Source organism: Heterocephalus glaber, unplaced genomic scaffold, assembly GCF_053883595.1.
Source record: "Heterocephalus glaber isolate CG9 unplaced genomic scaffold, H.glaber_assembly_v1.0 deba00001104, whole genome shotgun sequence".
Classification (NCBI taxonomy): Eukaryota; Metazoa; Chordata; class Mammalia; order Rodentia; family Bathyergidae; genus Heterocephalus; species Heterocephalus glaber.
Window position 1 is genome coordinate 1,161,061 of NW_028258193.1, and position 12,141 is coordinate 1,173,201.

At 59.0% G+C, this 12,141-nt stretch overlaps 1 protein-coding gene across 10 annotated transcripts in view; it reads left to right on the plus strand.

The window, feature by feature from the left end:
- Myom2 (myomesin 2) overlaps positions 1–12,141 on the plus strand; it is a 59,998-nt gene that overhangs the window by 10,658 nt on the left and 37,199 nt on the right. For 8 of the 10 annotated variants that reach the window (XM_004869574.4, XM_087210073.1, XM_013067374.3 and 5 more), the window contains 6 exons: positions 559–690; positions 4,301–4,439; positions 4,523–4,680; positions 5,583–5,675; positions 10,820–10,908; positions 10,985–11,035. In XM_004869574.4, coding sequence (XP_004869631.2) covers positions 559–690; positions 4,301–4,439; positions 4,523–4,680; positions 5,583–5,675; positions 10,820–10,908; positions 10,985–11,035 — 662 coding nt within the window. Of the gene's footprint in view, positions 1–90; positions 275–558; positions 691–4,300; positions 4,440–4,522; positions 4,681–5,582; positions 5,676–10,819; positions 10,909–10,984; positions 11,036–12,141 lie in introns of those variants that run through there. The other 2 variants (XM_013067375.3, XM_087210072.1) reach the window with 2 other exon arrangements.

Sequence of the window (12,141 nt, forward strand, 5' to 3'; positions counted from 1 at the left end):
CACTTGGGGCGCTCCTGTGTAGTTGTCATCCTTGTAACAAACACAGCCAAACACTTGTGGCCCCTCCCAGCAGCGCAGGGAGGTTCCGTCCCTCAGGATATATTTAATTGCAGCTGTGAGCCAGGACAACTGTGCAGGCAGGGACTGTGGAGGGTGGGGACAGCCAGGGCCCAGGGGAGCATCTCGACCACAGGACCTTGTGCAGGCCAGGAGGGAGGATGCACCGGAACGCTGACCTGGGCTTGTGTGTGCCAGGGAGTGTGTGTGTCCACATGTGTGTCTGCCTTGTGTGCACAAGTGTGTTAGTGTGCAAGAGCACGCATGTATATGTGCCCATGTGTGTGCATGCCTGTGCTGCGTGCTTGTGTGCACGCACATGTGCTCACATGGGCAGAAACATGTGCCCGGGGGGGGTGCCCGTGTCTGTCCATATGTGTGTCTGTGATGTGCATGTGCTGTGTGCACGTAGGGATGTTGGGGTGTGTGGACGGGAGTGGTTCGATTCGGACAGGCCCCAGGGCTTTCCTGGCATGGCTGATGCCCCCCTCACTGGTCCAGGCGAGCGTCCATGCAGTCCTCTACCCAGAGCTACCTCGCACAGAAGTCGTCCGCACAGAGGGCCGCCAGCCGGACCTCAGCAGCGGCCACGAGCGTGAGCACGCGGGAGGAGGAGCAAGAGGATGAGCACAGGTAACCAGGGCTGCCTGGTGCTGCCCCGGCATCGGCCTCCGTGGGCTGGGAGACAGCAGAGGGGAGGGCAGGGCCCGGTGCTGGGCAGGCTCAGAGATGCAGGCCAGCCCGCTGTGGACCTGGGCCTCCGCCCGTCCCTCAGTCGGGTGAGTTCCCCACGGATGCCTTCTGCCCAGGCTGCAGGCTCAGGCCGGCGGGCGGCACTGACCTTAGATCCACAGCTCCACTAGCAGCTGCTCCCCTTCCCACACCTGGACTCCAGCACCAACCGCTGGGCTTGACGGCTGCGTTTCTCCCAGAGCAACAGCCCGGGGCTGTGTGACCCGCAAGGTCACCTTCCCAGGAGGGAGCCAGCCTGGCCAGTGGCCCCTGTGGAAAATGCGTGGCCATGGAGGGTTCTAGAAGCCCTCATATTTTCCGTTTCAGCAGAGTCAGCTCACGAGGGCGAAGTGTCACGGGAAAGAGGCGGCTTAGCAAAAGCGTCAGCCCTAAAATTATTCCCAGGTGATGGAAGCGGCTGGTGGTGCTGCTGTGGCCTCTGAAGAACAAAATGAACAGCTACATATATACTTCCTCTAGTCCCCACTGCTCTACTACTCCTAGAACATTTTTCTCTATAGGTGTAAAAGTCAAAGCTGATGGAAAAAATGAAGTTTGGGCAAATGTAGTTCCTTTTGAGAGTTGCATTATGACAGAGTAATCCATTTGCTAAAACAGTTTTTCCTGAAACGATTAACCCTACTTTAAAGCAAATTTGAGTTATCTTTTAAATGTCTTGGGAAAAATTTGCCATATAAATACATTTTATTGTGAATGGAAAACTTCTTTTGTTAATCACTTCAAAATGCAGAGACTAAAACAATCTGGATTTTAAAGGATTGGGTTGCTTAAAAGCGATCTCCTTGCATTTAAGTTTTAGGGCCTGGCTGTAGGGGACTTCAGCTGTGTCATTTTGTTTCCACCAACTGTGCATCTTGTGCACTGTGGGACTTGGACACAGGACAGACTCCTGCGCTCGGTGGTCCCTGCAGGACGTGGACGTGGATGTCTGTCCAGTGGTCCGGGTGGCCATGACTGTGCGTCACGCAGTTGCGGCAGGAATGACTTGCAACAGCCCCGGGTGCTGGGAATTGGAAACCTCCCTGAAACGCCAGGGCTTGCAGTGGCTGATCGGCCTGGGCCTGAGCTGTTCTCAGGATGCAGCCTCCGTGATGCCCCCTTGCATGGGATCTTGGGCTCTTGGGGGTCTCAGGGCCCCTTACACTCATCCCTGTGTGCGTCTTCCATGCAGCAGGTCTTGAAGGCTCCTTCCCTCCTCTGAGAGTGCATGTGAGGAGACCCCATGGTACGCCCACATTGCTTGAGAGGGGGGTGGGGATGGGCAGATGCGGCCTGCCTCCACAGCCCCTGCCCTCCACGCTGGGATGAGCACACATTCCCTGTTCACACGCCCATGGCAGACACTGGCTCACACCCTGGGCAAACTGGTCTCTTGCAAAATGTGCAATGGTGGCTCATCAATCAGAGTCATTGAACAGATGTCACTGTGTCCCCTGCTGCGTCTCCTTGGTCCAGTGAGAGCCGCCCCCCCAGCCTGCCTGCCGGGGCTCCCCATTCAGAGTCTGTGCTCCGGGCGCCCTGAGATTCCACACAGGGCCAGCATCACAGCCAGCTGGTGGCAGAGGGGCAGAGCCACACACATCCTTGATGTGCTGATATGTGGGGGTCTGGCCAGTGGCTGATGTCAGGGGTGGTGGTGCTGATGCTGGGGAAAGAGCCCAGGCTCTGCACACAGGATTCCACGAGACTTCTGGCCTTCAAGCTGGACGGTTTGCTGGTGTGAGGGCTCCTTTGTCCCCGCCTACTGCAGCCAGTAGGTTTCAGGCCAGCATCCCCTTGTTCTGCATGCCTGGTGCCCCATGAAGGGAAAGCAAGGGGTGTTTGCTCTGGGCCGCCGGGGACCCAATCACGAGTGTAGCTTTGCTCTGTGGGGAGAACACGGAGTCGGAAGGAGACCACGGGCGGAGCGTTGGTGTAGAGCCCGGGGGACCTGGGAGACTCTCACGGTGGCCCTGAGGGCCCCGGCTCGGAGCTGGGGAGCCGCCCAGCAGGTGCAGGGGGCCAGGCCTGAGGAGAGCGTCCAGGTCGGCGGCAGAGGCCGGAGGTGCAGGTAGGGCTGCGGCCGAGGGAGCGCTGCCGTCCAGGTTGAGGTTTCTGGTTCCTCCAGGCACCCTTCTGTCCAAGCACGGGCAGCATATCCTTCATTCTGGTCTCAAACTTCCTCCATGCCTGCGTCTTCCTTAGCTTTATCTGTGTCTGAGGCCAGCACCGACCCACAGGGGTCGGCCTGCGGGGTGGGCCTGGCCAGGGCCTGGGATGGAACCTCCCCGGCCGCAGGATGGGCGTTGGTACCGCTGACCTGCCTGGGCCCCGACTTCTGGCTGTGCAGTGTGGGTGCACCTGGTGGCGGCCTCTGGAGGTGCAGGCGCTGTGCCCAGGCTCTGTGTCCTGCTGCTCCCTCTCCTCAGCCTACAGCGCACACCCAGCCCGCCGGCGGCTCGCCAGGGACCTCCCAGTCCCAGTGCAGAGCAGGCGCACGTGGTGGGCCTTACTGTGGGACAGGGCCCGGAGCACAGAGAGGAGAAGGGGCCGCCCTTCCTTTCCAAATTGCAACGGCCAGGGGGAAAAAAAGGAGGTTGGGATTCAGAGTGGGCCAGGGCTGGGACAGCCTCACAGGAAGGATGCAGTTCTGCTAAGGAAGTGACAGGGACAGCTTCCCACTAGTGGGACAGGATCCCAGGAGGGAGGCAGAACAGTAGCACCCTGTGAGGCACGGGCTGTCTGGCTCTGGGAGCCCCCTGTGTGGGCCAGTGGCCCAGCCCCGGGAGTTGATGTGGGCGATCAATCACGGTGCTCATGGTGATGGCCATGAAGAGCATGCCGTTGGCTCTGTCCTAGCAGATCGCCTTTTATTTTAGCTTTCTGCTTTTCCGGGATGCAGTCATACTTCTTATCTGCCTCTCAGACTCACTCAGAAGCTGCAGCCCCCAGGAGACGGTGGCTCTTCCATGCTGTGCCTTTCCTTAAATTGTCACAACTGATCACAGCGGCCCTGAAGGCATCTCTAGCCCAGCAGCACCTAGAGGCAGCTGAACCCTTTATTTTAAACCCCAAAGGCCCCACTGCTCAGTCTCTGTGGAACATCTGCATGTGCGTCCCCTGGGCGTGCGGGGAGCAAAGTGCGGTCCAGGAGCACACGCGGGCTGCCTGGCTTTGCGCTCGTGCCTGGCCTCCCCTCTGCTGCTCCCTGTGTGGGGCGAGTCTGAGGTCTGGCCTGGGTCTGGCCAGTACCTCTGCAGCTCCTCTCATGGCCAAAGGCAGCTGGTGTGTTACCGCCCACCATGGCCCAGCGCTGAGCCTCGTGGCTCTTTGTCCCAACTTCCTGTGATGTCAGCACACACGTCGCAGCACACTTGTGACACCAGCAGGTGGGAGGACGCGGAAAGGCCCTTCTCCTGCTGTCTTCTCCTACTCAGGACCTCGGGGGACCTGCGTGGACCCCGGAGCCCTGCGCCACTCCCCCCAGCCTGACGCAGCTCTTGGCCCCCAGGTACCGGTCCCTGGAGGCGGCCTACGGCGAGGCCAAGCGGCAGCGGTTCCTCAGTGAGCTGGCGCAGCTGGAGGAGGACGTGAGCCTGGCCCGGACCCACACGCGCAGCATGCTGGACAAATACGCCCTGCAGCAGGCGGTAGGGATGAGGGCCAGAGCCGGGGTCCCTGGGTAGGCAGGCGGCAGCACCCTGACCACGCCTCTCGCTTGCGCGCGGCACAGGTGGACGCTCAGAAGGTCTGGGAGTGGCACGATTTCGAGGAGCGCATGAGGCGGGCCCCGGAGATCCTGGTGCGGCTGAGGTCGCACACAGTCTGGGAGAGAATGTCGGTGACACTGTGCTTCACGGTGCAGGGCTTTCCTACCCCTGTGGTGCAGTGGTGAGTGGCACAACGGAGTGATGGGACACAGACCCCGAACCTGCTCCGTGGGCTGCCATGCCTGGGACTCTGGGAGGCTGAGGCAGGGGGCTGCAGGTTCTAGTCCAGTTTGTGCATCTTCGGGACTTAGTGAGACCTTGTCTCAAAATAAAAAAATAACACAGAAGGTGGGACGTAGCTCATTGTGAAGACCATGGGTTCAAACACACACACATGCAGAACTCACAGAATGTCCCTTTCAATAGTCTGCTGGCATCTGAAGTGAAGTGACACTGCTCAGCCGAGTCTCCACGCAGCAGTCAGTTCCCAGATGGCCTGTGCCCGCCATGGCCCTGCTTCAGGCTACACTGGCCCTGAGGCTGCTCCCATCATGGGGGAAGCTGGGGTGGTCCAGGAAGTGGCTCTGCAGGTCCCCGGAGCCTGCTTGGTCAGCTTCCGCCCTGAGTCAGGTGTCTGTGATCATGCGAGCCTTGGGCCTGGGCCCTCCGCAGAGCCTCCTGGTGCTGTCCACACGGTCAGAGGCAGATGGGTGCAGGCACCTGGGTGCTGTCCATCCCCTGCCACTCCCAGTCCTCCAGGCACACCGTGGGGACACCATGCCGATGGCCTGCTGGGACCCAAGTGCACACTGTGCCTTTTCAGCGAAACGGAGCAGCCCCTGATTCCAGCCAGGGTCAGGCAGAACCTGCCCTGGGTCCCCTGAGGCCAAGGGCTGCTGGGGTGCACTGGAGGCCTGCACTGCCTCTACGGAGCCGGAACCTGTGCAGGCTCTGGTCCCCGCCTGGTGGGAGGAGTAGGCGGCAGGTGCTCAGCAGGCAGATACTGACAGAGGGCGCAGGAGGCAGAGCTACCACTAGGACCTGGAAGCTGCCTTTGGTCTAGACCACTTTCTCCTTCGCCAGGTACAAGAATGGCAGCCTGATCTGCCAGGCAGGTGAGCCCGGGAAGTACCTCATCGAAAGCAGGTACGGCGTGCACACACTGCAGATCAACAGGTGAGGACATGTGTGTGAGTGTGTGCGTGAACGTGTGTGAGGGCCAAGTCCCATAACTCACATTCGGAGTGGAAGGAAACCAGATATCAAACAAAAATCGTCAGCAGTTTTCCCCCAGTGGCCTTATGATGTCTGTGTGCTGATTCGAGGGAGGGGAGCTGCTGGCTCCCCCGTGTCGGCAGTGGGACGTGGGCTCCTGAGTGAGGGCGCCAGCAGTGTAAGGATCATCCTGGTGGCCAGGTGACGGGCTGCCAACTTGGGGGTCCACAGCCCACACAGCGGCACCCCCCTTTCCTGTGGGGCTGACTCTGTGGGACTTTGTTACTTTCCTCTTGTTGCTGAGACAAAATACTGGACACCCGAAGTTAAAGGGGAAAGGTCTATTCAGCTCACAGTTAGTAGAGGTCTCAGTCCATGATCGGCTGGCTCCAAGGCAGGGGCACAGAGGGGCCACAGTTCATGGCGGTGGAAAACAGCGAAAGCCACTAGAGACCTTAACAGCGCCTTTCTGCTCCTTTGTCTTGTTCAGACTGCTTAGGGCGGGCAGCACTCACACCCTGAATTCTAGTGCCCTTGGGCCTAGCATTGCACCACGAATCAGTCACATGCTCTAGATTCAGCCACCTCTGAAAAGCCCTGCCTATGACTGCATGAGGCTTTGGAGGGACATCGAGACACAGCCACTACAGGGAGGGGCAGGTCAGCAGCAAGAAACTGACACTGCTCACGTGCCACATCCGGTCGGGGCAGTGGTGTGTGTCCAGCATTGATTGTTTTCCTCTCACAACACAACACACACGCAGACTGAGATGGACTCAGAGACACACACAGACACAGACTGACATGGACACAGACACACAGGCGAGGTACGCGGGCGAGGCACATGTCCGGACCCCTGCTGTGTCCTCACCCAGGCACACGCCTGCAGTGTGAGAGAGAAGCATTTGCCCAGGGGCGTGGGGCAGGCGTGGAGCCTCCGAGGAGCCGCTCAGCTCTGGGTACTGCAGTGATGGGGTTCAGAGGCTCCATGGGGTCTGCGCACAGGGAGAGGGGTCCCTGCTGGGGGCAGCCAGATGAGCAGACATGGCCTGGGGAGGTCAAGGATGCGCCGGTGGTCAGAGCCTGGTGCTTCTCCGCCTGGGAGCCCTGGGCTGGCTCAGGACCACGGCCTCCAGCGCTTTCCCTCCTGGGAGGAGCTGGATTCTGCAGGGTTCCTTCCTCCCCCCAACCGGCCTTTCCTCTTCCCACTTGGCGGCTGCGGCTCCAGCTGACCCTTCCTGAGACTCGCCCTGCTGCTGTCAGGTGGCGTCTGCCGGTGGGCCCTGTCCCTGGCCAGGGTCCCCTCTCTGCACAGGGTTCTCCCCACCTGGAGTCTGCAGCCCCCGCAGGGCAGCTGGGGCCATGCGATGAGGCTGGCCCGGGTTCAAGTCTGCTCCTCCTGGTGAAGTGCTCGCTCTGGACCCGCCGGGCGGGGGGGAGTCGGAGAGACATGCTGCCCAGGCGGGAGAGGAGCTGGGCCCTGGGACGGGCCGTGGTGTGCGTGGGCAGGGTGACCTTCACGGGAGCACGTCCCTGTCCATGTCGCCTGTCACCTGGGCAAGGCTGGGGGCTGGGCTGGAGCTGTGGGGAGGGAGCCTTTGGTGAGGGAGCCCCAGATGTGCCCCAGGCACCCCAGGGACAGCAGAGGACCTCAGAGGCCAAGCAGCAGATGCACTTCTCCTACAAAAGCGTCTCTGTGGCCGAGGGGAGACTCAGGGCAGAGGCCATCGTGGGAGGATCCTTGCAGTGGGGAGGTCTGTTCTGCCGTGGAGCTCAGGGCTCAGATGGAGCCAGGTTCCCAGGCTGGGGCTCTAGAGGGTCAGGGCCGCAGCCCGACAGTGGCCTTGTGCTCTGAGTGCTCTAAGGGGTGTCAGTGGGTCCAGGGTGCTGTCTGTGGAGCCTGTGCTGCTGCTGGGGAGCAGGTGCCTAGGGGGACAACTGCTTCTGTCTCCTCTGCCCCAGCTGGTGGGGATTAGGGTCTCCTCAGCAGTCCCCTGCTTCCAGGCTGTTCTATTTTATTTATTTAATTAAAAAAAATTTTTTTTTTTGGTACGGAGGATCAAACTCTGGTCCTTGCGCTTGTGCAGCAGGCAGCGAAACCACTGAACTAAATCTCTGGCCCCAGGCTGTGTTTTAAACGGAAAATGGTCTCCTTTTCTCAAGCAGGAGAAGTCCCAGTCACCCTGCAGCTGGCGACACTCAGACTTGCTGTTGGGGATAATGTGGGCTTTGACCAGAGCCAATGACCAAAGCTGATTAATAGCGCCAGAGACCATGCCAGGCTGGCACTGCACGAATGCACCAGTACTTGAGAAACCTGGGAAGAGCCAATTCCTGAGACCCTCTTATCTCCCAGCCTTCTTATTCCAACTGGGACATTTTTAGCAATTCAAATATTAGCGTTCTTCTGGAACAGAGCAGTGGGGAGTCTGCAGATGATAGCTCGCCTCAGCTGTTCATTCTGAAGTGCTGAGCTCTGCACCATCTGACCCGAGCCATGTTGGGTGTGGAATGTGTGCCCGCCCTTCCCCTCCATGGCTCTGGCTCCCAGGGAGCCTCTTCTGTCAGGGATGACATTTGCTTCTATGAATATTCTTTGGCCCCTGAAGAAGATTCTTAAAGTGCTAGAAAGCACTCCCAGCCTTCGGGGGTATTGAATCAAAACTTATCATTGCTGCTAATTTGTACGTTCGTTGGATTTTCTCTGGGCACTTGTCCTGTGGGTCTCATTTCCTCAGGAATTTTAACGTTGCTCTCGGGTTTTTATAGGCCTGTTTGAGCACCACCCTTAGCAACCCTGCCATTCGCCGATCCTGGCAGGATGCTCCAAGGACTCAACTTTTCCCATACTTTATTTTTAGACTTTGATGTTTGGGTTCTGATTTGCATTGAATTCTAAGTCCAGCCTCAACTACGGATCATCTTGCTGCATTGTCTGCCTATTTTTAAAACAGGAAATAGTGTTTGTCCTTGAGGGGATTGGGTTGGGGCCACTTCACACTGAAGCCTTAGAGGGTGGAAGGATCCCTTTGGGACCCTTCAAAAGGGGGAACTAAGAGAGCTGTCCAGTGGGGAAGCGTTCCAGGCGGAAACCGAACCCTTTGCAAGCTCCTGCAGCATGACGAGAAGGCTGGGATTAGACCGGGTTTGCTCAGGGCTTTCTCATGTGGTCTTGCAGGGAGCAGGGTCCTGGGTCCCTTGGGTGTAGGAAAGCGTGGGGCCAGGGGCCACGTAGGACACAGTGATGGTGGCGTCGGAGCCGGTGGGCGCGGCCCGTGGAGTGGTCTCCAGGCCTGTTGCTCGAGCACCTGCTCCCCACAGTCCTGCACCATTCTTTGGGCTCCCAGGACATGAGGCTTTTACAGCATAAATCTCTCACCAAAGAGAAAGGTAAAAACCCGAGATGAACGGAAACAGAATCGAAACAGAAAGGAAACAGAATGCACCCCTGCCCTGGGACCACTGCCCTGCCCAGTGTGTCGGTCGTTTTGTGGGTGAGGGAGGCTGTGGGACCCACCCTCCTGTCTGCCCTCGGCCTCGGACTGCATGCACAGTGCTACTGGGTTACTCGACAGGCTGAGCCCCGCTAATGTATCAGGTGGCTCTGCCCCATCTCGGGGCCTGGGCTGCTGCTTGCCGGCTGTCCTCAGCCAGTGCAGACAGGCTGGTCTCCATGGTGACTGGCGTGGCCCCTGGGCTCTGGAGCAGTGTCAGCTGCAGCTGCAGGCCCTCAACCTGGAGACCCTGCTGCTCTGGAGCAACTCCTCAGTCCAGGAATTCAGCTCACGTATTTCAATGGATGCTATATAAAGTTAATATCCTGCTATAAAGTCATCAGAGGCTTTCAAATACATTGCTTTAATTAATTAAAGTCATCCTGGCATCCATAGGTATTCAACACAGGCATCCCAGGGTTTAGAGCAGGAGCGAGTGGTTACTATAGAGTCAGGAGACGAGAGCACCAGCCTGACCTGGTGGACGTACAGACAGATGGGGACTTGAGGCGCCTCCTGGGTCCTCACCGCCTCTGCCCCCACTGCCCCGTGGGCTTTGTCCCAGCTGAGCAGCGCCAGGGAGAATCTGATTCAAACAGAGGCAAGCTTGGCCTGAAACCTCAGGTCACTGGCTGAGTGAGCAGAAGAGGCAGAAGCTATGCCCCAGGCCCAGGCACAAACAAATGCAAGGCTGCACAGAAGCTGTATTACTGGGCTTCAACGTGCAACTAGTTTATGAGCCTTTGAGTACAGGCTTTTACTGTGGTTTAAAAAATTGTGAAAATGCAGAAGGTTGCAGCATATTGAGAGACACGTTTGAAAACTCTGGAACATGGTTTGGAAACCGTTGTACCAAAGCTACCTAGGAGGGCTGGAGCGGGTGGTAAGATTTGTGCGGCCCCGGGCACGCTCTCTGCCGAGGTGGGGCCCTGGCGAGGCAGCGGTGGCTCTGCTTGCTAACGAAGGTGTCCAGAGTCAGGAGGCTCCAGGGTCCCCAGCCACGCCTCGGGCCCTGCTGCTCGCGTGCATTCGAGCTCTGGTCCCCGTCTGGGGCCTGGGCAGGCTGACCATCCCAGCAGCCTCAGACCGGGATGCCACCGACACAGCCAGCTGTGATGGGCACACGACAGCCGGGAAAGGGCCCCCTCGCAGCTCCCAGGCCACGGTGGCACAGAGGGCTCTGGGAGCTGGCCTGCCCACGGGCCTGGGGCCCTGTGCAGTGATGCCCTGCTCCTGGCATGGATGACGGCTGGGGTGGCGGTCACCAGGCACCAGGCCACAAGGAGACCTGCGATCTCTGTGGAGGCAGAGAAGCGGGACCAGGATGCAGCAGCCCCTTGGGGCAGAGTGCAGGCGCCCTGGAAGCGCTCACACCTTTCCTGTCTCAAAGCCAAGCCTGCTGAGGCCTAGGATCCCACGCTCACCAAGCCTGTAATTAATACCCCGTGTGCCGCTGCTGTTCCAAGCACAGCTGGCATTGTTTGCAAGCACACCACTCACGCTCTGGCCATCTAGGTCAGGCCGCGCGCGCTGTCCAGGAACGTTTTGTTAGCATCAGGTCGCCACCGTTCCCAGCCAGCCACAGACGTGGTCTCCCTCCTTCTCTCCAAGGGCAAACTTCGATGACTCGGCCACGTACTCTGCGGTGGCGACAAACGTCCACGGACAGGTGTCGACCAACGCTGCGGTGGTGGTGAAAAGTGCGCAGGGCTCTGGGTGGCCGGGAGGGAGCTGGGCAGGCCTCACTCTCTCAGCCGCCTTGCCCACGTCCTGCAGGGTTCCGCGGGGATGAGGAGCCTTTCCACTCCGTGGGACTCCCGATCGGGCGTGAGTACACCTCGGTGTTCTTCATCCAGAAGGCCTTTAGTGGCGCAGCACACAACTAAAGATACGAGTTTCTAGGGTCACACTTATACCTGAAGCCTCCTCCGGGTTTTCCCTGGCCAGCATCAGTGTGGGGAGCGTTTGTCCCATGCCATGCTGCAGCAAGGTGGCATTTTAGACAGGGTGAGGTCATCCTGGGGGAGACCTCACCTTCTAACTCAGAAAAGAGGAACGAACCCGAACTCTAGCCCATGCCACTTGGTGCCATGTCTGGTGCGTGAGGACCCCTCCCTCCCTGGAAAGTCCCTTGTTGCTTATAGAGCGAGCCAGGCAGCGGCGCCCTGCTGGTGTCGTCTCCCTCCCGCCTGAGTCCTGGTGCTGCCTCCTCTTCTCTGTCCTTGTCCCCGCCCCCCACTGTTGCAGTGCCTGAGGCGTCTCTGCCCCAGCCAAGGAGGGACTAGGAGACCCCCGGCCTCAGGGGCTCCCTGGGACTGGCTCGGGCTTGTTTATGGCTTGGGGATGAGATTTAGGGCTGGCTGTGTCTTCGAGTCCTTCCTCCTTAGAAGCTTTGCTTCTGTGGTAATGCAAGGCTTGCTTGTCACAGAGCAAGTGTTGCTAAGGGAGGGCTTGGCACTGAGGGTCATGCCTTCGGGAGGCCGCCAGGTGCTCTGGGTGGGGTTTATGTCTGATCCCTTCTGCAAGGACCTGGTCACACGGTGGGCAGCACCTGGACACAAGATCCAGGGCGACGCCCGAGGCCCGAGGGTCCTGGTGGCCGGGTCCTTGCTAGAGGTGGAGGACCGCAGAGCTGTCCTGTGAGCCCAGGGGCTTGGAGGGGTGCCGGCCACTCCCGGTCTCTTCTACTCACTATAATCTTAGCTAGGTAGAACCTTGGGCCATTTACCGTGGTGACGGCACACTTCCTGACACACTTGCTGGTCCTTCTCACAGCAGAGGCTCACGTCTTCACCACCCATTTTTAACAAACGTGGATGTTTTGCACTTTGCTTCAGTTACTTTTAAAAAGCAAAGTCAGATTCCTGCAGCACAAGTCTGACCCTCTTGAAGTGCAGGGTTCACGTGTTCAGGCACTTCTGAGAGCTACAGTG